This window comes from Ochotona curzoniae, unplaced genomic scaffold, assembly GCF_017591425.1.
Source record: "Ochotona curzoniae isolate NIBS_2020 unplaced genomic scaffold, NIBS_Ocur_1.0 contig_1302, whole genome shotgun sequence".
NCBI lineage: Eukaryota > Metazoa > Chordata > Mammalia > Lagomorpha > Ochotonidae > Ochotona > Ochotona curzoniae.
The window spans coordinates 2,568,378-2,595,826 of NW_024465035.1; the positions used below are offsets into that span (position 1 = coordinate 2,568,378).

General features: G+C 39.7%; 1 protein-coding gene across 5 annotated transcripts in view; it reads left to right on the plus strand.

Moving 5' to 3' along the window:
* STAG1 (stromal antigen 1) overlaps positions 1–27,449 on the plus strand; it is a 198,826-nt gene that overhangs the window by 69,121 nt on the left and 102,256 nt on the right. For all 5 annotated transcript variants that reach the window (XM_041004538.1, XM_041004566.1, XM_041004557.1 and 2 more), the window contains exons 4-5: positions 4,483–4,647; positions 20,020–20,116. In XM_041004538.1, coding sequence (XP_040860472.1) covers positions 4,483–4,647; positions 20,020–20,116 — 262 coding nt within the window. The remainder of the gene's footprint in view (positions 1–4,482; positions 4,648–20,019; positions 20,117–27,449) is intronic.

Genomic DNA, 27,449 nt, shown 5'->3' on the forward strand with positions numbered 1-27,449 from the left:
CTACTAACATATCTACTGACTTTTCAGTGACAAAATTCCCCAAGCAGGAGGTTGAAAGAATTGGAGTAAAATGTTCAGGTTACATCAGAAAACCTAATTTTATAGTATTTAAAAATATATATACTATATATATATATAGTATTCCGTACAACTCAAACCTATTGTCATCACTTGCTCAACAGACTTTAATTGTTCCAATCATCCAGTTAATGGATAAATTACTAGATAAGGAAAAGAAGATAATTGATTCTTACCTACTCAGTCATTTATGGTCACATATCCCTCTAAAGAGGCTGCCACAATTATCAACTTAAAGTTGCCTGAAAATGTCATGTTTTGATGTGAGGCATATGCAAGTTAAAATTTTCTAGTCAGTGAAATTGGAATTAATTTTAATACAGTTGTTTAAGCAATAAAATCTAATTTCTTAAATTATTTTTGTCAGTCAATATAAAATGTTTAACTAGATATTTTTACCTGCTGTTACTAAGTTAATATTTCACTTTTACATCTTATTTTTGTTATGTCAACCTCACATGTTCTGTTTGCCACACCACGAGGGATGTTAAACATGTTGAACAATAAAGGATCTACTCAGGAGACAAAATTGACAGTGGTAATTCAGATGAAGAAAATAAAGAATGATTGATTATTTAGTATTTCTTTATCTGTGGCCGGCACAATAGCAAAGCTAACCCTCTCCCTGCAAATGCTGGCAGCCCAGCTGTTTCATGTCCCAGATGCTCTGCTTTCTATACATCTGTTTATGGCCTGGGGATGCAGTGTAGGATGGCCAGGGGCCTTGGGCCTCTGCACTCATGTGGGAGTCCTGGAAGAAGTTCCTGGCTCCTAACTTAGTACCATCTCAGCTGTGTCCTTGGTGGCAATTTGGTTAGTGAATCAGTGGATGGAAGACCCTTCTCTTTGTCTCTTCTTTGTGAAATCTGCATTTCAAACAAAAATAACTAAATATTTTTTTAATTCCCTTTTTTGGTATTGCACATTAAACCATTGTGTACTTAGTGACTAAAATTGAAAAACCTTGACACCAGTTTCTCAGTAAGAACATGATGGATGCATGCAGATCTCGAGATCCGTGGCTGGTTTACCTGTCAGATGGCACAGCCACATTGGAACACGTGAAGATTGAGAGTAAATATCCCAGCAACTGTATTCCTACATTTACTAGGGTATTTTTTAAAGTTTGTGGAACTTGGGCCCGGCGCGGTGGCGCAAGTGGTTAAGGTCCTCGCCTTGCACGCCCGGGATCCCATATGGGCGCCGGTTCTAATCCCGGCAGCCCTACTTCCCTTCCAGCTCCCTGCCTGTGGCCTGGGAAAGCAGTCGAGGACAGCCCAAAGCTTTGGGACCCTGCACCCACGTGGGAGACCCTGAAGAGGCTCCTGGCTTTGGATCAGCATAGCATCGACCGTTGTGCTCACTTGGGGAGTGAATCATCGGACGGAAGATCTTCCTCTCTGTCTCTCCTCTCTGTATATCTGCCTTTCCAATGAAAAAATAATAATAATAAAAAAAATAAATCTAAAGTTTGTGGAACTTAAAGGTTTATTTTAGTGTATGTTTTTTTTTCAATTTGTGCGTATATTTTCCTAATAGATATTTTCTACAAAGTTTCTGAAAAAGCCTTGTATGAGTAACAAATTTTAGACTGTCTATAGAGAACCTCAGTTGTAATTATAACAGCTTTATTTATAATTGTTGAGCAGTTATACCTAAATGTCTGTTATTAAGTGAATGTGTGACAAAGCATATCTTTGCAATGGAATATTAGTAATAAATTGAAATACCTTCAAAACAGTTTGGTGTCAGAGGAGGAGGAAGTTTGAATAAGTAAAGCATGGAGGATTTAATTTTTTCATTTGTTTGAGAATCAGAGAGATGAACTAAGATTTTTTGAAGATCTATTCAATTTTTATTTAAAAGGCAGATTTACAGAGAGAAAGAGCAGCAGCAGGAGAAAGCTCATTCTTGCACTGGTTCACTCCTCAGATGTCTGCAACAGCTGCAGTTGAACCTGTTAGCAACATGAGCTGCTCTCCTGTGTGGGTGCAGGGCTCAAGGACTTGGGTGTCCTCTACTGCTCCCCCAGGCCGTGAGCATGGAGGGGAGGTGGGCAGCAGAGACGGGAATCAGCACTCTGGTGGGATCCCAGGCTCTTCAGGTGGAGGAAGAGCCCCTGAGCCACCCTGCCAGCCCCAGCTCGGGCGGGGGTCGGGGAGATTTTTAAGATAAATATTTTTTTCATGGTTTCATAATTTTGTATATCTGTAATTTAGGGCTTTCATATAGATTCCTGGAACATAATAGTCTGCCATTAAGGAACCAGATATTGCAAATCATAACATCCCAAACACAGGGAAAGGGATATATTTAGTCAACTCAGAGTTCCCAATAATGAAACCTGAAACTATTTGAATAAAAAGGATATTGAATCATAGTCCAAAGTATAAAATGAATGTTGGTCAGTATATACTGATATAAATGGTTGTCATGCGGAAGATTTCCAGATAATCTGTAAATTCTACTCCCCTCAGGGAGACAGAGTGGGATTCCTGACCGCTTATCTGAGCAGGATGTAGTGACACTATTTCCCGAAGGCTGTGATTTGGGAAGGGAGGAAGGGAAGTGGGGAAACCTCAGCTCAGTGGTTAAGATCAGCATCAGATAGACCATGCCGGTAGCTTGTATTCTTGATATGAGGTAATAAAAGTGACACTTGACCTCTCCCTTCTTCCTCTCTCAAGTTCATAATCCCAGTGACCCAGTAAAAGCGGGGAAAGTGTCAGGATATTTAGGGAAATGCTTGAGCAGCCCTCTTCAGTGTCGCACAACCGTGGAATCTGAGAAAGTCTCAGGGCAAGAGGAGCTTAGGAAGATAGGAGGCTGAATGTAATAGGGTGTACTGCGTGGTTGCCTGGACAAGAAAGGGACTCGTTTAGGGGTGGGGAGGTAGGAGGTGGTGGCTGGGGAGAGGGAGAGAACCTGAACCAAGAATGAACTTAATGTTTGTGTATGAATATTGATTCATTAATGAGACAGGTGCATCATACTAATGTAGAATCGTAAAGATGTGTGTATTTATTTGTAGGTCAAAATAACAGAAAGGACAGACAGATCTTGCAACAGCCCTGACTGTGTCAGACCAAAGTCAGGAGCCTGGGCCTGTCAGAGACCAAAACCCTCTGAGACAGCAGCTGCTGCTTTGGCAGGTGCATTAGCAAGGAGCTGGGCAGGAAGAGAAGCACCTAGCAAGCAGACTGGCATCACGGGTGGTGGGTCAGCCTGGCATATACCATGTTGCTGAATAGTAGGAGTAACTAGTTATGAAGTAGTCATCAATGTTTTTGAAAACCTAAAACTATTCTAAAAATAAGCATTATTTCAAAACAAGCAATTAACTGATTGTGTATTACTTTCCACGCAGTTGGGTGGGTGGTGTTTAGGGCCTGGACTACTAACAGGAGTGAGAAGGTTGCTATGGAGAGCATCATTGTGGCAGGCATAGGAGGAAGGTCCTGAAGCCAGGCAGAGAAGCCCCTCCGTGCTGTGCTTTGTGACATTCCTGCGCGCTCTGTATTCACAATGCAGTGTAGTGCAGCAGATTTCAGGGGAGTCCTGCACAAAGTGGGATAAATAAAAGTGAATTCGGAGATGAGAAACAAAAAACTGGTAACTGGACTACAGCAGGGGATGAGTGAATGAATTGATTAATACAGAGTACAAGGAGGGAGAATGAACGATACCTAGGATATGCTTCCAGCTGACACTGCCAGGCAAGGAGTGCCAAGAGGGAGCCGTACCTCGGGGCAGAGAAAGTCACGTGGCCTGTTCAGAGACCATTGCAACACATACATATCTGTTGTGTTTACCAACACTGATGTCATTGCAAAATTTGCTGAAACTAGTCATTAATGAGTTAATGAATGAGTTAATGGAAATAAATAAGTTGACTACAAATAATTTTTACCAAGTTTGGCTCTCAAGATGAGACAGATTATGTGATGCTTAATTAGAAGTGGGAGTGGGGAAAGAGACAGATTAATACTTTAATTAAAGAATAGATTTTATTAGGTGAGAAGGTTTGCTTTATTGTGGCATGATGAAGAAATAAGTGCGTGCTTTGGAAAAGTTGAATATACAAGTACGTTTTTCATTAATATCAAACGAAGATGGAAGGAAGGCATAGTTTAAATATTGAACATTGACATTGTTGTGTAAAGTACTGAATCAGTTTTGTACTTTATTTTACAGTGTATATAATAGATATAAACTTTAAAGTTTTTCTGCTTACACTTTATTCTTCTCACTGGAAACAAATTGTAAGGCTTCCTTTGATTAAAGAGTCTATCTTATCAGTGAAAGTGCTACATAGTTTTGTGGCATCAAATTTAATTGAGATCATTCAGTGTAAAGCAAAATAAGCCTTTATTTAATGTAGCTTTACTTTGTCTTTTTCTTCAGTCTACAAATAAGAAACCTCGAAAGTCTCCAGGAGAGAAGAGCAGAATTGAAGCTGGAGTTCGAGGGCCGGGCCGGGGAAGAGCTAATGGGCATGCGCAGCAGAACGGCGAAGGGGAGCCTGTCACACTGTTTGAGGTGGTCAAACTGGGGAAAAGTGCGATGCAGGTAAATTTTGAGTGTTGTTATTTCATGTGTAAAGTTTTACAGTCAATAAGTTACGTGGAACCTGTTATTGCATATGTTATGAGTCTTGTATTTCAATCATGTAATACAGAAGTTTCTTAAAGGTTTTGATTTGGTTTGTAATGAGCATGAGGAAAGACATTTTATTTAATAGTACAGTATGTTTGAAATTAAGTTTTGCTGGCCTGTAGAACTTTTATTGCCCTTGTGTTTTTAATTCGATATAATAAAATAGCATATGTATTGCAAAGCATTTGATAGAATTACAGGGTGTGCTGTAGTAATCTTATGTAATAAATTAAAAGCCAAATGACAAATTTCTATCTATTTCATGTGTTAGAGGTCTTTTGTAACCATTTACTTCTATTTCTCCTCTTTGCATACTTAATGTTATTAAGAATTTGAAGAGCAGCTTACTGGCTTTTTACTAATTTATTATAAGAACAAGCCATAATTGTTTTAGAGCTTGTTCAGTATGTTTTATAGTTTTCAGTATGATAAAATGTTTCATTATTCATGTTTATATGTTTTTTATATATTATACCTGGAATTTTTGGATAAAGGTTAGTTTCTAATTCTATAATAGAGAAAATAAAGCTAGATTTCCTCTCAAAAATGATACTGGTTTACCTTTTACCAAAAGTTCTACATTGTTCACATTTTCTTTTCTGGTAGTAGCAATTAGGTTCTTTATATGTAAGAATAACTTGAAAATAGAGAATAACATAGGAATTAATAGTTGGATGTGAAGTTATTTTACCATCAATTAGTAATAGTGCTAAATCTTTGCATTTAATATTTTCTTTTTTGCTTGTTTTGTTTTGTTTTTCCCCCATTACATGGTTTTCTGCATTTAAGGGATTCCTTCTTCTACCTCCCCTTCCTCCGTCATCATTCCCCACTACCCCAAGTCCTTTGTTTTTCCCATAGGCTCACAGAGTTTCCCATCCACCCTCCCCATTCGTTCCCCTTTCCCTCCACTGACTTCGCCTAAATTATTACAGAAGCATAGTCCTTTAGTAAGAGCCGCAAGTTCATTGTTCTGCTACTTATGTATAGCCTGACATTGTGGGCAAAGACAAAGGTACAAAATCCAACATCCTGTTATCAAGATACATTAAGCAGCTTCACTGGGAGTTCTCTTTGATTTGGTAGTAGATATGTGTACTGAAACCTACCTTCACTTCCTGGTGTGCCGGTCTCCATTGCACAGTCCATCTGTACAGTTTTGTGTTTATACATGTTTACATATATGTTTTTTTGCATCAATGTTGCCTTATATCAGAGAGAACTTATATTTGTCTTCTTGGTATTGGCTTATTTCACTAGGCATACTGATCTCTAATTGGGGCCATTTTGATGCAGATGGCAGAGCTTCACTCTCTTATTGGCAGGTTACTGTTCCATGGAGTGGTTGTACCACAGTTTCTTTTCAACAAGCATCTAAGTTGTTTCCATGTCTTTACTCTTTACTATTGTTGATGAAGATGCCATAAATGCAGGATTACAAGTCAGTTTCTCATGCACATTTTTCATTTTAAAAAAAAAAGATATATTTATTTCAAAGTCGGATATACAGAGAGGAAGGTGTTCCAACCACTAATTTCACTCCCCAAGTGGCCACAACAGCCTGAGCTGCACCAATCTGAATCCAGTACCCTGGAGCCTCTTCCGGTTCTCCCATACGGGTGCTGGATCCCAAGGCTTTGAGCCCTCCTTAACTGCTTTCCCAGGCACAAGCAAAGATCTGGATGAGAAGCGGAGGTGGCGAGATTAGAACTAGCCCATATGGGATTCTGGGGCTTGTGAGGCAAAGATTTTAGCTGCTAAGCTATTGTGCTGGACTCTCATGTGCAGATTTCACTTCCTTTGTATATATTCTCAGGCATGAGATAGCTAGGTTTTATGATAGATCAATTTAGTTTTCTTCATCTCTCTGTACTGATTTCTATAGTAGCTGAATAATGTACATTCCCACCAACAATGGAGAAGGGTACTTTCCCCCCCGCCACATCCATGAAAGCAAGTGTTGTTAGTTGAGTTCCACGTGTCGGCCCTTTCCACTGGATTAGGTGGGACTTCAGTGTGGTTTTCATTTAGAAAGTATTTGGGTAGTTTCTGAAACAGAATTTCATATAGAGGTATAATGAGTTTTTTTTTATGTGTGTTTCCTTTTTGATCCCTGAAACAAATTTAGTATTTAGTGATATTCATATGTTACCACAAAGGTGGCCTAAAGCCTTGGGACCCTATACCTGCGTGGGAGATCAGGAAAAAGCTCCTGGCTCCTGATTTCAGATCTGCTCAGCTCCAGCCATTGAGACCACTTGGGGAGTGAACCAGCAGAAGGAAGATCTTTTTTTCTCCTTTTCCGTGTAAATCTGATATTCCAATTAAAATAAATTGCAAAAAGAAAAAAATGATACTCAGATGTTACAGGAGACAACAAATTTTTTGGTGTGGTTTTTATTTTTTATTTTTTTGAGTGCTGGGAATTCAATATAAGTCCCCCATTGGGGTTCTAGGAACCCAGCTACATGCCCCTATTGCTTCCTGTTACACTCTTCCTTATTCTTCGGGATACTGCTGATCTGTGATCGACTGTCAAAGATGTCTTTAGACTAAGACTTTCTGATTATCAGTAAGTATCGAATGCTGATTCCATCTTGTTTTTGATGCTGTGTGACCACTTAACCATATTCCCTCGTAATCGTATCTGGCTTTTAGTAAGGAAACCACATTGATTTGCAAGGTTGTGAATCCCGTTGCTTCGTTGCCTTGTGAGTCCCGCTTTGGAGCCAGATTGCCAAGGAGAGTTGTGAGTGTGCAGCTCTTACGTGATGGATCCAGTCCAGTGATCCTCTTGGACTTTTAGGTGTCAGTGTCAGCGCCGGGGAGGCTGTGACTCAGAGCTGTCACGGCAGCATTCCAATGGACTGTTGCAGCCACTCGCAGCTGCGCAATCTAAGTCATTACATCTGGAATCTCCAGTGAGTGTACTCCCAGTGAATGTGGCCTAATGTAGGTTTTTTTAAAAAACACTTTTTAAAGATTTATTTATTTTTATTGGAACGTCAGGTTTTGCAAAGGAGAGATGGGGAGAATGCTCTTCCATCTGCTGATTCACTCCCCAAATTGCCCCAGTGGCAGGAGCTTTTTCTGTGTTTCCCACATGGGTTCAGACTTACAAGACTTTGAGCCATCCTCAACTGCTTTCCCAAGCTAAAAGCGAGTAGCTGGATGGGAAGTGGAGAAGCCAGGACACAAATTGGCCCCCGTATGGTATCCTGGTGTGTGCTAGGCAAGGATTTCAGCCATTAGGCTATCATGCCGGGCCCAGCCTAATGTTTTACAGTCCATCTTCTGTAATCAGATACTTTTAGAATCTACTCCCACACATGTTTTTTCAGTTTGTGTGGAGTATGTGAAGAAATAAGCTATTTCTTCATGGGTTGTAGTGTGTACTTGTCCACTCTGAAACAATACAAAATATGGCCTGAGGGTCCTAGTAGATATGGCTGGCTATAGTGAGGCCTCAGGAGAATATCTCTCTTCAAAACATTTGCCCATGTAAAACTATCAGGGGTTTTCAAACAGCAGCAGAATAATCTCCGATACTCAAAAGGCAGCTGCTTTGGGTATGGGAGACTAAATTTCGTAGTAATGGGAGAGAGAGCCGTTTGCGTTGTTAGTTTCTTCTGAGGCCAATCATATATTTTTGTTCCAGGTTTCAGAATTCTATTCCTTCACAATCAGTGCCATAACTTTGAGATGAGAAACTTGGTAAGGATTAATTTAGTTGTTGTACAATTAAATTTCACTTGACTTTCAGTTTTATTAGCTTCATTAGAAAAATCTTTCTTGGAGTCAGTGCTATTGCATGGTAGGTAACCCTCTGGCTGCTCCACTTCCAGTCCAGCTCCTTGCTTGTGAAATAGGAAAGCAGTAGAGGATGGCTGAAGTTCTTGGCTCCTTCATCCACCTGGAGGAAGGTGTGGTTTAGTTCAGCAAAGCTCTGGCCATTTGAGGAGTGAACTAGCAGATGGAAGATCTCTGTGTCTGGTGTCTCCAACTCTGCCTTCAAAAAGTAAAATAAGTCTTTAAAAAATGCGGGCTCCTGTGGGCATTCTTCAACAGATTTAACTGAGAGATAATGGACTTCAGGTTGTATTTGCTCTTGGTAATCACTCAAGTGTACTTAAAATGATTTTTCCACTGCTGCACTTACAATCATTCTAAGTGCCACAATGCTCAAATACAGTACCCACTTAACCTCACAGAGCATGCACTTGAGTCAGCACTTCATCATGATAAGTTACAAGGGATGGCGGTGTTCATTTTCTCAAGTTCCTTTGTGCTGTGGATTATTGGCACTCCCATCCCAAAGATTTTACTCAGATTCCCAGATCTCATTTTCTTTTTTTGGTTGACTCAATTCTTTATGTATCTGGGTTCAGTAAGGACTCAAAATCACAAGGTCATTTGTGTTGGTAAAATTTATTATAAAATCTAAATTATGATGGGATAATAACTGTTAACAATGTAAAAATAACTGGAGGATTCTAGAGACTTTTCAAGGAGAGACACATTTGGAAATGATACAGTGTGCTTCTCCAAATTATAATTTTGCCTTTTTGGAGAAGTTATAATTGCACTTCATTGGGTGACACAGAGATTCAATAGGCTGCCTTTGCCAAAGCTGATTAGTGGTTGATGGGCAGCACAGAACAGCAAACTCAAGTTTAGTTGTGTTGACTGTGGTAGACAGTTACATTAACAGAGTGAGGGGACTGTTCGAGGGTGAGACATGGAGTACACCACTTACCTCCAGAAGGTCCCGTTCCCAGCCCAGGGTGCAAAGTTGACAAAAGTTCTGTACACTCTTGGATTTTAGACTTTAGCCAACTACTGGATTTTATTGTGTGTATCCAACCCGCTGGATGAGCCATGGATGCTAAGTCAAACCCAACATATCAAAACCAGTAAGATGGCAGCATCTTGTGTTAATTCCAGGGGGAGGAGGGGAACTGAGTGTAGAACCAGTGGCAATAGAGTAATTATTGATGCTTTCCTCACTGTGTTTCTCGGCTGTTTGCTAAGTTTAAAATAGGAGATACTGAATCCTGTTTGCATATTCTGTGTGTAGTAATAGTTTGTATGTTTCATCTGACCTATTGTATTATTCGTATTATTTTATTGGTTCTGGTGTTTACTTCTTCCTCTGAATTGAAGAGTTTTATGTAGATATGCATAGATGTATGTCCTTTCCATTAATTCTGTGTACAACTAAATGAGCTCTGTTAATATTCAGAACTAAAACATTTATTGGTCAAGTGGACTTTACCTTTAAAGATTATCAATGTTCTTGGCTTTCTTCCCCTTTCTTCTTTTTCCCAGCTCTGAAATATCTGTTTATCTATGCGAGATCTGGTAGATATACCTACCAAGTTTCTTATACCTTTTCTGTAGTTTCAACATTTTTAAAATTAAAAAAAAAATGTAAAAGAAAAGATGTGTTAGAGAGATTCACACTGCTGATTGACATGACAAATGCTCGCAGTTGCCAAGATTTGGCCAGTTCAAGTCAGGAGTCAAGAACTTCACCCATGTTTCCACATTGGTGGCAAGGATGCAAGGACTTGAGCTGTTGCACGCTGCTTCTCAGGGTGCAGGTCAGCAACAGTTAGAACTTGCACCCAGACAGTCTCATACATGATGTGGGTGCCAAAATACCACCCACTGTAATTTTTATTGTTTATATGTGTCAAATTGTTTTCATCTCCAGGGCATTAAATTTAGTCTCCATGTTGATTATTTGATTCATCCAATGACTATATAAGGCTGCATTTGTTTTTAAGTTCCAGAAAGTTATTTCAAAATTTAAAAATTTTCTGCAGTTTTATATTTTCTTAATTGTCCTTGTCCTTTTCCCTTTTTTTTTTTTTTGCCTGGTTTTTTATAGGTAAAACTTTTTCTATGCCACTTTAAAGAATCTTAAGTCCATATTGGGGGAGTTAAATTACTGAGAGTCCCTCTGTGGGCACAAATTTTACATAGAGTAGGTGTCAAGAACTCCATTCAGGTAGCCTTTGAAATGGGAAGTGAGGGTCCAGCACAATGACTCAGTGGCTAAATCCTTGCCTTACAGACACCAGGATCTATATCAGCATCAGTTTGTGTCCTGGCTGCTCTGTTTCCCATCCAGCTCCCTGCTTGTGGCCTGGGAAAGCAGTAGAGGATGGCCCAAAGTCGTGGGACCCTGCATCTGCTACAAACTTAACAATGAAAGAAATAGCAATAATATTGTCAGCTATTTCATTTCTGCATTCCTTGAAAAGCTACAGTAAGTATTTAAAATGATAAAAAATAATCTTGGTTAGAAGTTCTCAGGAAATTAGGAGTGTTTCAAGATTACACCTGAAGATAAGAGCCTTATGTTAAGAAATGCTAAATTTCTGTGTAACTGCAGCTCCACACTGTTCCCAGAAAATTGTGTATTAATTGCTGAAAACATGGGCACAGTTACCACCTGTGTGTTTCTCTCTCAGACATTGACTGTACATTTTGAAGAGGGAAGGTCTTCCATTTCAGATTTCACATTAAGGGCTTCCATCGAAATAACAGTGTGTTCCGTATGCCATCTGCTTGTCCTTCTCCAAAGCAAACGTGTGCATCTTAACCACCGGTATAGAATACTAATTGTCTGTCCCCTGCTCAGCTTAACCAAATTCCCATCAGATGGTCTTTGGGATGAAATGTCATTACCTAACAGATTTGAATACAGACTCTCATACTGCATAGACACATGGATTAATTGATAGATCATTTAGGGTTACTTCATAGGAGCTTCAAAGGCAAGTTTGCACTGCTGAGTTGACTGACATGTGCCAGATGTTTATGTTTATTTCCTCTTCATATCCTTGACATTTTTGTTTTCTCTTAACTGTGTTTTCAGTTTTTTTCCTCACTGTCTTAAATTTCTGATAAATCACAGCAGATTATTAGTTCTTAATATATTAAAATTAATATATTAAGAGATTAATATATGAATTATATATTTATGAGATTATAACCTGTTTGGTTTTGTTCATTTGATTGTAAACTGTGATTCAAATTCAGTTTATTAATGACTCTCTCTTTAAGGTTATGTGGCCGTGCTCACCAGTTTTCTTTGCAGTAAAGTTTTAGAAAATTGAAAAGGGTTAACGGCATGTAAACCTATCCATCACAGTTTAAATTTTCATGCCTTTTTCATGCTGGTGTGTATGCATGCATGTATGTTTGTGAGAGAATTTATTTTGAAAATATAATCACACATATATGTTACAAACTGTCGTTGAGGCTATCCTAGAAAATCAGCTCATTTGTATTACTAGTTATATAATATATATATATTTAAGCTTTATTTATTTATTTATCATTGGAACTGCAGATATACAGAGAGGAGGAGAGACAGAGAGGAAGATCTTCTGCCTGATGGTTCACTTGCCAAGTGACCGCAACGGTTGAAGCTGAGCCAATCCGAAGCCAGGAGCCAGTAGCCTCTTCCAGGTCTCCCACGCGGGTGCAGGGTCCCAAGACTTTGGGCTGTCCTGGACTGCTTTCCCAGGCCACAAGCAGGAAGCTGGATGGGAAGCGGGGTCTGTGGGATTGGAATCAGTGCCCATATGGGATGCAGGCATGTTCAAGGCAAGGGCCCAAGCCACTAGATTACTGCGCCGGACCCACTAATATGATTTCTTTCACAGTATGGATGTAATAGTTTACTGAAACATGCCTTTTAAACATTCATGTGTTTTTTTTTCCCTTGGTAAAACTGGCACAGTTTCTGTGTTAGTGTTTTCTCTATGCAGGAAGAAGTTACATAGGAATGTTTTGGCTGAGGATGTTTGTCCTCTATAAAATTTTTGTCTTTATCATAATGGAGGATATTTTAGGCAATTCCTGGCGAACACAGACTACATTCCCTGGGATCTAGATACAGCTGTTTCACAGGATCTTGCTGAAGTGATAATGCTGTACTTGCAAACCTGACTCAGAAACAGCCCTGACGGAATGCTCTGTGCGCAGTGAGCCTTGATGCTCGGAAGCCTTCTGCTTGGCGTGGTGGAGCCTCCGACAGCCGGGGCCCAGAATGATGATGTGATTTCAAAGCCCTGGCCTTCTTGCTCTGGACCTGTGGCTGTTTTATTAGAAATCTTCTTTATCTTGAAGCTTTACTGCTTTCCTTCATTTCTTGTCCTGAAATTAAGATAGCCTTGCTTAAAATGTTCTGTTTTTGAAGGAGAAAACTTAATTGGTTTCTTGATTTTTAAAATATTGGCAACTTTTATGAGTTCCATGGTACTGTTTTGTAGGCATAAGGGTTCCTCCTCCCCTTTTTCCCTGTTCTATTCAGTAGTATAGTCTGTTAGTAACAGTTACAAGTTTAACATTCTGCTGTTTACATGTGTCATGGAGTTGTAGACAGGCATCGGTAGACATTATAGACACGAGTATTGTACTATCAATGTATATTTAACCTTTTATTCAGGAGTAAAGACGCTTTCTGCAGTGTATCTTCCCTTCCTGTTAGGCTGGTCTCCGTGCACAGTTCATCTGCGTGAATGAGTGTGTAAGTGTTCAGGGGACCAGTTACACATGACCATGTTAAAGCTTTCAGTTGCCTGAAAGCACGGCCTAGCTGCAGCCCACAAATTTTGTTATGCTGTGTTGTCATAATGCTCAGTTCAAAATATTTTCTACTTATGAAACATTTGAGATGTTTTAGAGAATTTTGTTATTATAGGAATCTGTTAGTGTCAGAGAGCATAATTTACATTATTTTAATCCTTTTAGGTTTATTTATGAAGTTTGATTTGTAGTCTTTTGATGAATGTTCCTTGAATACTTGAAAAGAGCATAATTGTAGAAATTCATCATGTTTATTTGACCATATTTATTAGTAATGTTATTCAAATCTATATGGTTTCACTCATCTGTTTGCTTCTCCAGTTCTTATCATGAGACCTAAAGTTGAAATTTCAGCCATAATTATTAGTATGCTAATAATTCTTTTATTCAGTTGTTTTGTGGGATGGAAGGGAGGACTGTTCCCTGATTTATACATTTTTAGCATTATAGTCTCCTGATGAATTTACTTTTTAATTATTTTAAGTCTCTTTCTGTTTGGTGAATGGTAATATTTCATGGTAGTTTGTTTTTGTGTGTGTGTGTGTTTTGGGTTTTTTTGTTTGTTTGTTTGTTTGTCTTGTTTTTTGTCTAATGTGAATATTTCTACCACAGGTTCTTAGAGTTAATTTTGCTTGGTATATATTTTTTATCATATGGTATATATTTTTTAAGCCTTTCTGTGCTTTTATATTTAAAGAAAAGTCTGCTGTAAATATCTTGTACTTGACAGTCCAGACTATCTATTAAGAGGGCTGTTTCATTCATTAACTTTTTAATTTTTTAATCTGATGATGTTTAATTATTACCTTTATTTGAATTTTTTTTCTGAATAACACATTTTGGATGAGATAGAAGTAGGGTTTTATTTGCTTTGACTAATTTTTCTTTTCCCTAGTTTCCTAACTTTCCATTATTCTTGAGCTTGCATTTTTCATAGATAATTTTTGTTCCCTGTGCACCGTTCGAGTGGTTTAGCCTATCTTTCTTGTTTTTTTCCCCTCGATGATTTTCAACAATCTGCTTATGATTTACCTTATGTGGCTTTGGATCTTTCTTTATCCTTACCAAGCCATGGCGCTCTGTGCTCTGACAGGCTGCTTCATCTCCAACCAGCACAGACTCGGCAGTGCTTGCTTCCAGTAGCCTTTGCCAGTCCAGGAGTCATCTCTCGGTAGTTGAGTTGTTTGGATATTTGATTTTGTTCTGTTTTCCAGACCTCTGTAAGCCTTTTAAAACAAGAAATTCTTTGACTACTAGATGAAGAATCAGCTATATCAGTCTTATTAAGTAAATCATCTTTTTTCCTTCTAAAGTAGAAATATCTTTTTAGCTTAAATTCTGTATATCTGGATTCTTCTCTGTACTTTGTTTTCTCTATTTTGCTTGTCTTTTAGTCTATCCTCAATACATTTATAGTACATTTGATCTTGTCTAATGTGAATTCCTATGTGCTATTCATATTCAGAATGTCTGGGGCTCTTCATATGTACTCAGTGGGAGCATAGATGTACACTGTGAGAACTGCAGGAAAGCTTGTCACCTTTGCTGTGCTGGGGCCTCATTTGGAAGCGTAGAAGTAGTCTCATTCCTGGCTTTGTGCCGCACTTTGTTACCAAGGTAGGTCACAGAGCATTTCTGTTTGGGCCTTCGAGCATAAAGTGTTTTTGGAGCCACAATTTTCTTAGTCCTCCTCATTGTCCTGAATTCACAATTATACATCAGAGATGAACTTTATTTTTTAAAGATTTATTTATTTATTTATTTATTTATTTATTTATTTATTTTTAATATTTTTTAAATTATTATTTTTATTGGAAAGGCATACAGGTATACAGATATACAGAGAGGAGAGACAGAGAGGAAGATCTTCCATCCGATGATTCACTCCCCAAGTGAGCGCAACGGCCAATGCTATGCCGGTCTCCCATGTGAGTGCAGGGTCCCAAAGCCTTGGGCTGTCCTCGACTGCTTTCCCAGGCCACAGGCAGGGAGCTGGATGGGAAGTGGGGCTGCCGGGATAGAACCAGCGCCCATATGGGATCCCGGGCGTGCAAGGCGAGGACCTTAACCACTTGCGCCACCGCGCCGGGCCTGATTTATTTTTTATTGGAAAGGCAGATACGCAGAGAGGAGAGACAGAGGAAGATCCTTCGTCTGATGGTTCATTTGCCAAGTGGCTACGATGGCTGGAGCTGAGCCAATCCGAAGCCAGGAGACTCCTCCGGGACTCCCACGTGGGTGCAGGGTCCCAAGGCTTTGGGCTGACCTCAACTGCATTCCCAGGTCACAGGCACTGAGCTGGATGTGAAGCAGGGGCCTCTGGGATTAGAACTGGCGCCCATATAGTATCCCGGCACTTTCAAGGTGAGGACTTTAACTGCTACACTATAGTGCCGGGCCCCAGAGATGAACTTTCAATAGTTACCATGCCATTATTATTGTTTTTTATTCTGTGGTACTGTAGTATTTTTCTGATTCTATTTTAGCATCTTGTTGACTAATATGATAAGACAGGGAAGCAATATTCTGTAAAAATTCTGTATTTTACTTAGAAGTAGGGAAATTGATTCTCCTCAATAGAGAGTCTTTAAAGAGTTTGAATGTTCGTCCAGAATGGATTAACTTTAAAAACTTGATAATCATTGCTAAATGAAATACAATTTACTTTACTTGGTTTTGAAAATTGATTGACATTCTGTACTAAGCTTTGACTACACAGAGAGGTGACGTGACATACATAAACGGGTTTTAGAACTTTCCTGAAAATTGCTTCCCTGTCTTATATTAGTCAACAAGATGCTCCACTTGTGATCCAACTCCCTTCTCATGGCATGCAGGATGGCTCAAAGCCTTGGCGCCAGGCACCTATTTGGGAGAAATGAAGGAATCTTCTGGCCCCTGGCTTTGAATCAGGTCTGCTCTGGCCTTTTAGGCAATTTAGCGAGTGAACCAGCAGATGGAAGAATTTTCTCTATATAACTCTGCCTTTAAAAAAACTTTTAAAACAAGTATTTTGCCTTTTAATTCTATTTTTTATGAACTTTTTTTGAAGCTCCCTTTAATTTGTATGCTGTGTGTTGTCAATTCTGTTACTGAACGTGTATAAGACAAAAATAATACTCTTGGGCTCAGTAAGAGATTATGTACAAGTATATTCATAATAACATTTTTGTGGTAACCCTAAACTGTATATAGCATTTACTATGACTAATAAACTGCTATATACAATGAAACCCTATCAGTACAAATAAAGAAATCATGTATGACACTGTGTTTGAATATTATTGCTACAGTTTTGCTTTGATATTTGTATTAATTTCAAAAATGCCAAAATATTTTGATAATAAGCATCATGAAATAGTTTCCTCTTGGGGTGGAAATAATATTGAAGGGAATTTGAGACAGCTTATTTTAATTCTTTCTAAAGATTTGTTTAGTTAATTGAAGTCGTCATGGTTACAGAAAAAGAGAGATGGCCAGGACTGAACCAGGTCAGAGTTAGGACCCAGGGGCTGCTTCCAGTTCTGCCACATTGGTGACTTGGCCATCTTGGACTGCTTTCCCAGGCCATTGGCACAAAGCTGATCAAAAGTGGACTTGCCAGCACCTGTTACTGCTTTATTTCTGCTCTGCCTTAATAGTTACTCGTTTTAAGATATTAGGCACCTTTTTGAATTACTTATTTATCTATTTAGTACTTGAAAAGTAATGAAAGAGTGATCTTGCATCTGTTGGTTCATTCCTTAAATGTCCACCAGAGCTGGGCCAGGTTGAACCCAGTAATCTGGAACTTCATCTGGTTTCCCACTTGGTTGGCAGGAACCCAGATTCTTGAGCTCTGTCCTTCTGGATGCCAGAGTATACGTTAGTGGAAGGCTTGCGTGGAAGCAGGTGAGGGACTTGAATCCTGGCACTGTGTCAAGCCATGTGGGCACACCACGAGATACCTTAAATGCTGCCCCAACACCATTTTTTCTTCTGATTCTTGAGAGTTTTATACATGCATCTTGATTATGGCTGAATAGTATGGGAATACAGGGGTAGTTTAAAAAGTGCATGGGAAATATCCTTTAAAAATCCACACATGAACTTCAGAGACTTTTTTTTTGTGCCAGGTTGAGGTTTTAATTTTATTTCACACGACATTTTTCCAGTATCTTGTGTGCATCAGGGCTGGCATTCTGGCCCGGCATTCTGGCCCGGCATGCAAAGCTGCCATCTGTGATGCCATCATCCTTGTGTCCCACCTGCCCCGCTTCCTGTTTAGCTCCTTGCTAGTGGTGTGGGAAGATGGCAGGCTGTGACCCAGATGTTTGAGTCCCTGCCACCTGTGGGAGGTGCATGTGGAGCTGGAGGAGCCTGGGTTTGGCCTGGTCCAGTTGCAACTGTTGCAGCACTCTGCAGGGTAAGCAGTGGTGGACGTTCCTCATTCATTCGCTTTCTCCTTCAGCTGCTGCTCCCTCTGTAACTGCCACTCGTGTAAATGAATAAGTCCTTTAAAGATTCATCAAGGCATAGTACTTGGCAATTACAATTTTGAATTCTAAACAAAATTGTTTATGGATTTCTTCTTACTTTCCTTCCCTGCATGCACTTGAGAAAAATTCAGAGCAGTTCTTTCTCCCTGACCAGGATCACATTACATTTGTTTCACAAGTTGGGAAGTCTTAGAATATACTGCTGTATCATTAAAGGGGAAAAAACCAAAACCTGTGATACTTAAAGCATTTTTGTATTTCCTATAAGTTGTTATAATTTTCCTGATTAAACACTGATTCCTCAAATTAGTATTTATTCATGTACAGATCATTTACCTATATAGATTTTGCAATAATGGCTGATATTAAAAAGTATCTTTTGTTGGCTATCTTCAAATTTTTATTAATTTTTGAATAGTCTCATTTTTTTTTAAGAGTGACAGGCCCAATGCAATGGCTCAGTAGCTGAGTCCTCGCCTTGCAAGCACCAGGATCCTATATGGGTGTTGGTTATCCTGGCTGCTCTGCTTTCCCTCCTGCGCCCTGCTTGTAGCCTGGGAAACAAGTAGAGCATGGCCCAGAACCTGAGACCCTCCCTGCACCCACGTGGGAGATCCAGAAGAAGCTCCTGGCTCGGCTCTGGCCATTGTGAATACTTGGGGAGTGAACTAGCAAAGGGAAGATCTGTCTGTCTTCCCTCTCTGTAAAGCTACCTTTCCAAGAAAAAACATACAAGTGCCAGAGAGATAAAGGGAGAAAGATGTTCTATCTACTGATTCATTCTCCCAAATGGCCACAACAGCCTGAGCCTCAGCCAGGGTCCTGGAGCTGCAGCTGAGGTGCGGGCCATCTTCCACCAATTCTTTCATGTGCACTACTGGAGCTGGATTGGAAGGGAAGCAGCATGGACTTGAACCTGGCTTCTGATGGGGGACGCCATTGTCTTGGGTGGTGGCTTACTCTGTACCACCACACCAGCCCTTTGGTTTTCATATCATTTGTAAGAAAAAGAAAATTGTCTTCAATAATATTTTGCTAAGTTTGGCTTTAACTAAGACTAACCATTACTGAAGCCTTTCCTTGTTATATGCTTAGTTGAAACATCTTTAGTATTTAAAAAACATTTATATCTATATATACATTAGTAATGGTTTAGTTGTTTCAAAGTTATAGTGATAGAATTTTCCGTCTGCTGGGTTCAGTTTCTAGTTTGACAAAATGCCTGAAATTCTGTCTGAGACTCCAAAGCACTTCACTTATCATCCTGTAGGTTTTCTAGGCATGTGTTAGCTGGATCAAAAGTGGAGCAGGCAGGCCTTGAACCTTCACTTCCATTCAGTGGCTTATTAACCCAAAGTTAAATATTGTTGGCCTCAGGAAGTTTTTATTTCCATTTGCTATGGAATTGTGTCATATATCCTTCTGAGATTGAATACTCTCACTGCTTTTTTTTTTACTTTATTAATAAAGTCCATTGATTACCTAGTATTGGTCTTTTTTTTGTTTCTGAAGTTAAAAAGAAATCATTACATATGGCATATATTCTACTAGTGTATGAGGTTTTGATTGATTGTTTTATTAGATTTATTTATTTTAGTTGAAAGTCAGGGTTACGAGGAGAGATACACACACACTCTCAGGTCTTCCATCTGCTGGTTTACTCCAGAGGTGGTTATAGTAGGCAGTAGTGCCTGGCCAAGAGCTTCTTTGCTGGTCCCCAAGTAAGTAGCACGGCCCCACATACTTGGGCTGCTGCTGCTTTTCCCGGACCATTGGCAGAATGCTAAATTAGAAGCAGAGATGCTGGGACATGAACCCAATGCAGTTGGGCATTGCTGGTTGGCAGCTTTTCCCACTATGCCACTCCATCCCTTAAGTTTGCTGATACAAAGTTTATGTATACGTGCCGTTGGTTTAATTTCTTTTAATTTCCTTATTATGTTTGAGTATTAACTGTACTGCTTAGTGACTATTGGATCTCTTACTAAAGTCAAATTTGTTTTGTGCTGTGTTATAAACAAAACTTTGAGACCTGGTAACTCATCTGTTATTGGGTTTATAAGTAATTTGGCTCCACAGAAATAATTTCATGTATGCATTTTTGTTCAAATGAACATATACACAAACAAAACTTCTTTGAAAATTTACTTGCTATATAATACCAATTTTTGAAGTTTTCATTATTATATTTTTTTTCCCACAGTCCGTGGTGGATGACTGGATTGAATCATATAAACAAGACAGGGACATCGCACTTCTGGATTTAATCAACTTTTTTATCCAGTGTTCAGGATGTCGAGGTACAGAATATTAGAATAAATGATGAACATTGAATCTGTTGGTCCAGCCGTTTGACTTTCACTCCCCTGTCATTAGTTACCTACATAATCGATGCTAGAACTATGTGCTGAAATTTTTTGATAAACAAGATGGAAAATGATTTAAAGTTTTCTATTTTTGTCCAGTTCATTTTTACTTTTATAAGGTAATATGTTATACAATCACCTATATTTTATATTTTAAGTTCTTGGAATTTGAAATTTATTCAATAGCTTATTAATGAAATATTTTTTTAGAGTGTGAGTTCTGTGCACTTTGCTCATTTTATTTGTACATTTACTCCACATTAGAAAGTGTTAGCATCTGTTACTTTTCTGTATTTGATGGTAGAATTTTGTTCCTCAATGTAATAGTAAATGTTTGAAATTCAAATGATTTGCTAAAGGTTGCAGACATCAGAATTGTGTATATCAATTTTTTTATCAGATCATTAAGATAATCGCCTAATGTAAAATGAAAATTTTATCATTTTCATAGATAACTTTTATATAGTGTATTCCTATTAGTAAATAAATCTAAACAGGCCAGATTGTAGTGCATGTGGGAATCAATAAGTCGTCATTGTCTCCTTTCAGTACGCAGACAATAGTGGTCTTTAGGTCAAATAGATTTTTGTTTGTTCATGTCACAGTACTCACTGAACCTTATTGACGAGGTAGTTTATAGATACTTGGAGAATGCTTGTTTTGAACCATACCCTGTACCTTCATATGCAGAGATGATCAAACAGCCTGCTTCTATAGGATATGAAGTTCTGTGTTTTTTTAAAATTTATTTAAAAGGCAAAGAGACAGAGGTCTTCTGTTCACTGACTCCCTCAGCAGGTGCTTGCCAGCAGTGAAGCCCAAGCCCAACAACCCATAGTGAGTTGTGCCAAGGACTCCAGCACTTGAGCCCTCTCCTCCTGTGCTAGCGGAGGCATTAGTGGCTAACTGGATCAGTAGTAAAGGAGTCGATCCTTGGACACAGGCCTTGCAGTGTGGCTGTGGACATCCTAAGCCATGCACTAACCACTGTGCCAAACACCTGTCCCCAAATGAGTGTAATTTGTAAAAGAATTTTCATTTCAAGATTTATAGCTGGAAATACACAAATACTTCATTGAGCTGCTCAGTGCCACGAAGGAGCTCAAGATCTACTCCTCCTTCTCTGTGTCTGTGTGTGTGAAAGTGCACAGATACTTTAAAAACATCATTTTCAAGAAAGCTGACTGAAAGATTCAATGAGTAAAAGGGACTTGGAAGACAAAAGCAAACCTGTCATACATTGTGCAGCTAGATTGCTCAATTAAAGAGAGTTCTGTGGCTGAGCTCTTGCTCTGTAATTTTGTATGTCTTACTCTTTATGGAACAGTGTATGCGGGTAAACATATTTATGGTTCCCGCATACTCCTAGATCCCATCCCTTTCGTCAACAGTGTTTTTAAAATGTCTTTGTTTCAACAAAGTATATCACATTTTTTGCTTTGTCCTAGAATTTTTAAAAGATTTGTTTATGTATTTGAATGTCAGAGAGAAAGTGATCTTCCATCCACTCTTCCCTGCCCAGGTGGCTGCAGTGGCCAGGAGATAGAGATCTCCTGAGTGCATGCAGGGGCACAGGAGCTTCAACCATGTTCTGCTGCTTTCCCCAGGTCACCCTTGGAGCTGGATGGGAAGTGGAGCAGCAGGAACATGAACTGGGTCCATATGGGATGCTGGCATTGAAGGCTTTAACTATTACATCGAAACACTGACCCAGATCTGTTTATCTAAGCATCAAAAAGAGATACAGAAATGATCAACTAGGGAATGATAAAGTGGAAAGTGCTGAGATTTGGTGTGTGTGTGTGTTTCCATGTTAATGGATTGCATAGTTTAAAGGGAATTGAATTAGGAATGAGATTCTTTTTTGCAGTGGAAATGATTCTTAATGTAAATATATTATATGAATATGTCTATTAGAGCTGTCTTAATATTTTATGTATTCAAAAAAGAATCAACGAAGATTAGGAGGCATCCTTAAATTGGCTAAAAACACAATACAGGAACATACCATTGAATATCACAGATACTAACCACAGTTATAAAGCGGTAACCAGGGTAATGACTAAGTTCAGTGCTTGGACTGCAAAGCTAGAGGGAGAAAACTTGACGAAGAACACAGTGTTTGTTTCCTAGTGCCTACAAGATGTGCTTATTTACATTGGGTAAAATTAAAATAGAAACTTTAAGTTTTAGAAGCTTTGTAGACACTACCTTAATCAAATTATGAAAGTAAACATTGTGAGTTATGGAACTAATTATCAGCATGTACTTCCTGACAAATTTTTACAAGAACCCAATATTGCTTCTGTAACATTTTGACCAAAATTACAATCTGAATCTACTCATGAGCAACCATCAGATGAGCTCAAATTTCAAATATCTTCTCCCAAATGACATTTGTGTATTCTTCCAAAACTTCACTATTGTGAGATACTAAGAAATTATTTGTAAACTGGTCCATTTTAAAGGAGACTCAAGATACATGTCAGTTGAAATCAGTGCATGACGTTAAACTACTTGTGAAAATAATAGAGATTATTGAAGTAAGTCTAAGACTATGGCTTGCTTCCTTGCAGTAGAATGTCTTAGTATAATTGTTAATTTCATTATTCTGATAATTGAACAGAGGTTATATGAGAGATTGCTTTCTTTCAGGAAAAGCAAACATTCAAGATGAACCAGTAGATGACTGTCGAGTCTGCACCTGGCTTTGTTTGAAAGACAGAGACATGAAGGAGAAATTTTCTGACTTCTCATTCATTTTCCAAATGTCCAGAGCTGCCATGGCCAGGTCATGTTGAAGCAGGAACCTTCCGAATCAGTTCAGGTTTCCGCCCTGGCTGGCAGGCACCCACATAGTTTCCCTTCACTAGTGCTCAGACTTGTGCCACCTGATCCCAATATGCATAAGTAGGAGACTTGAAACCAGCAGAACCAGGACTCAAAATTCAGGCACTCCAGTATGTGTACTAATGTCCAAGCAAGATTTATAACATATTTTCTCCCTGCAGCTGACACTTAAGTTACTTAGGAAAATAATGTTTCTGGGAGAGATAAAGAGGGATGAAAATACCCACTGTTAACACTTGGAGCACGTGAGTGGAGGGTGTTCAGAAACTGCTAAGTATTTAATAGGGGAGGGTGACAGAGAGATCGATCTTCCATCTCTTGGCTTATTCCCCACATAACCTTAATGGCCAGGCCAACGTCAGGAGCCGGGAGGTTGCAGGAGCCCAAAGGCTTGGACTGTATTCCCTTGCATTTCCTGTTCAGGAACAGGGGAGCAGGATCAGGAGTGGAGCAGCCAGGACAAAGAGCCGCACCCATGTGTATCTGTATATAATACAGCCTCTCCCAACTCTGTGTCTAGCAAAATGGAGATAAAACAGCACACTTAGACCACAATATTAAATAACAATACAATATTTGGACATACTGAATGTTAGAAAACTGAAGATCAGTGTGCAAAACCAATGTAAGAAATAAGATAATTCACTAATGTATTGGTATAGAAAAGAAAAATGGAAAAATGGTTCTTCATTGTGTATTAGAATGGTTAGTTAGAAGACACAATTGAATAAAAGATTTCCTTTTTAAGGCATAAATATGAGACAACAGAATAATTTCTTTCATATCCATGCCTTGCTGTGATAGTATAGAGCAGAATAAATTTCCAGTGCAGTCAGTGTTATGTTTGGGATGCGTGTTTGGTGATGCACTTACAATGCTGCTTAGTATACCTGGATACCTCAGCAATGGAATAAGTCTGAGTGCCGACCCTGGATCCGGTGTTAACTTTCTATTCTGGGAAGTAGCAAACGAGAGCTGAAGAACTTGGATCACCATGTGCCAAATCTGAACTGAATTCCAGGTTCTTGATTTAGCTTGGCCCAACCTTGGCTTTCGGGGGTATTTGGAAAATGAACCAACAGATAGGATCTTTCTTTTTCTCTCCACCCCACTTCATATTAAAAAATGGTTTTTAATGTACAGAAACAGATAAATAATAAAACCTCAAAACAATATCCAAGATTTACAGTGTAACCTTGGAATCAGGAATAAATTTTTATTAACTGATGAAAATTATGTGTTACTAAAAATATGTTTATTATCATAAAGATGATTTCACATAGGGAAAACAACTTTCAAGTAAAATTTTGTGGGATAAGATTCCAAAAGCACAGCCACAAAAACAAAATAGGTGGGATTACAGGGCCCGGTGCCGTGGCCTTGCAGCTAAAATCCTCGCCTTGAACACACTGGGATCCCATATGGGCGCCGGTTCTAATCCTGGCAGCTCCACTTTCCATCCAGCTCCCTGCTTGTGGCCTGGGAAAGCAGTCGAGGATGACCCAAAGCCTTGGGACCCTGCACCTGTGTGGGAGACCCGGAAGAGGCTCCTGGCTTTGGATCGGCATAGCATCGGCCGTTGTGCTCACTTGGGGGGTGAATCATTGGATGGAAGATCTTCTCTGTCTCTCCTCCTCTCTGTATATCTGACTTTCCAATGAATAAATAAATCTTAAAAAATAAATGGGATTATGCCACACTAAGACTTTTCAGTGCAGCAAAGATAATTGGCAAAGTAAAGACGTAACTGCCTAAAAAAGGAAGAGAAAGTGTTGCAAATTATCTGTGCAACATTTTTCCTCCTTTTTTAGCCAGAAACAAGGTATTAATATTCAGAATATACAAGAAACAACACAATAGTGAAAGCTTGGTTTGAAAAAATACCAATGACTATAAAAGACAATTTTTTTTAAAGATTTATTTAATTTTATTGGAAAGTCAGATATATAAAGGAGAGACAGAGAGGAAAGATCTTCTGTTCGATGATTCTTTCCCAAGTGACCGCAACAGCCAGAGCTATACCAATCCGGAGCCAGGAGCTCTTCCAGGTCTCCCAGTTGGGTGCAGGGTCCCAAGGCCTTTTGCTGTTCTCGACTGCTTTCCTAGGCCACAAGCAGAGAGCTGGATGGGCCACCGGGACACAAACTGGCGCCCATATGGGATTCCGGTGCATGCAAGGCAAGGACTTTAGCTACTGGACTACTGCACTAGGCTCAAAAAACAATTTCTAAAAGAATTCATACATGGCCTATATATAGATGACCAAATGCTCAATATTGCTGATCATAGGGACTTCAACTCTAAAGCCACAGTGAGACATCATTTCGCCCCAGTTAGCATGGCACCATGTAAAAGTCGGTGATAAACCCTGGCAAGGATCTATGGAAATGGCAGCTGTTGTATGCTTTGATGGGGATATAACCACTATGGAGAACCATATGAAGCTTCCTGAAAAAAAAAATAACATTACTGCTACTGTGTATTGCAGCAAAATCACTACAGGATATATCCAGAGGAAATGTAGTCATCATATATGAAAGAGAGACCTGAATTCCCATATTTGTTACATCTCTAGTCACAGTGATTGTGCTATGAAATTGAACAACATGCCCTTCAGTTAATGAATATATAGAGAAACTATTATGTGCACATATGTGTGTGTAAGCATGTAAGTGTAGACATATGCCTGGGTCTCAGTTGGGTAGGCAGGTAGGACCTCAGGCTGGCAAGCTGGTGTGGGCCAGAGCAGCCATGCACACACTTAGGTTCTGGTTGGACAGGTGGGTAGGGCTCTATGTCAACACACCTGCTTGTTCAGATACCTGGGTGCTGGACAGACAGGATGGGGGGTTAGTAGGATTCCACATAAGCTAGACCACAATACCCGCAAGTGAGTGTTGAAACAGGGTTCAGGGAATGTTAGGCTGGGCCATTATAGTGACCAGCATGTGAGAAAACTCGAGCTGAGGGCACTTTCTGTGGGAGATATGTCATCTGCACCCATGTAGGACTGCAGTATCTGCTGCTTGCTCAAGAGCTGGGGATGGTGACTGGCCAAACTAGATGTGACCATGGGACTCATGACACTCATAGGAACGGGTTGGGAACAGGGCTGGTCCAGGCTGCAGCACCCGGAATATACCCAAGAATTGGGTGTGTAGTGGGCTGGGCTGCAACATCTACTAGCACACACAAAGGCTGACTTGGGGGTCTGGCCCCCCACTGGTATGTGTGAGATCTGTTGCTGGCAGTGGAACTGGTGGGGAAACTTTTGGAATTCCCCTTGTGGGCTTATGATGAGCTTGAATTAGGACTGGGTGTTGACCAGACTGAGCAAGACTGCTCTAGTTGTTGGCAGGTGTGTGTGTAGGCTCTGGGGGTGGGGGCAGCCTGGGCAGAGGCAGACCAAATTGTAGCACACTGGCACGTGCAGGATCCAGGATGACATGTGGGCCATGCTGGACTAGGCCGTCACATCTACTGGTTCTTAAGAAAGCCAGGGATGTGAGCAAGCTGGGCAGGGGCAGGCCAGGCCAAAGTGGGTTGCAGTACCCATGATCACTTGCAAGACCCAGGGGATTGGAGGCTGTGGAAGCTCCCTACTAGACCGCTGCCCACACTGATGAGTGTGAGAGCTGGGACTTGGGAGGACCAGGCTGGACAGAGGGCTACAAAAACCATTGGCCTGCGTATGTGCTGGCTTAGGGAGAGAGCCAGGCTGGGTTAACCAACTGTATTCACTGGGGCAGCCATGAGCCAGAGTAAGTACAGGCTGATTGGGCTCTACCACAGCATCAGCTGGCAAGTGCTGGGTCTGGAGGTAAATCCTGTCATGCTAGGCCACAAAACCACCTGGAAAGTGCAAGATAGGGGGCTGGGAATGGGCCTAACAGGCAAACTTGAATGCACCCCACTGATGGGCTGCTGCTCCCACCAACAAACATGAGAACCAGTTGCTTCCTTAATTCTGCCCACACAATTAAACTTATTAAACTTTATTTGTTTCAACTATTTGAATGAAATTTGTTTACTCTTGAACCTTAAGTCAGAATTGGATGACTCAGTGTGTTAAGATAGGAGGTCTTGAATAGCAGTGAGGTAGAATTAATAGCAAAGGAAGATTAAAATGCTATTGTTATACTTGCATTCTGAAGTTGTCATACTTCCCAGTTTATAGGGATAAACTGGGAGGAAGCGCAGAAGGCATAACACATCTGTAAAGCATATATATAAAGTTATGCATGACTAAACGAAGAATATTATACCTGTTCAAAATCTTATTGTTAAATGGACCATCTATTGATAGACATGTTTGTTTGTTTTTTTTAATTTGTTCCCAACCTAGTTTGCAAGTGATGTCAGAGGAGTGTATTAGGGAGCATTGATACGTAGTTTTATTGAAAAGTGTACTTGTTTT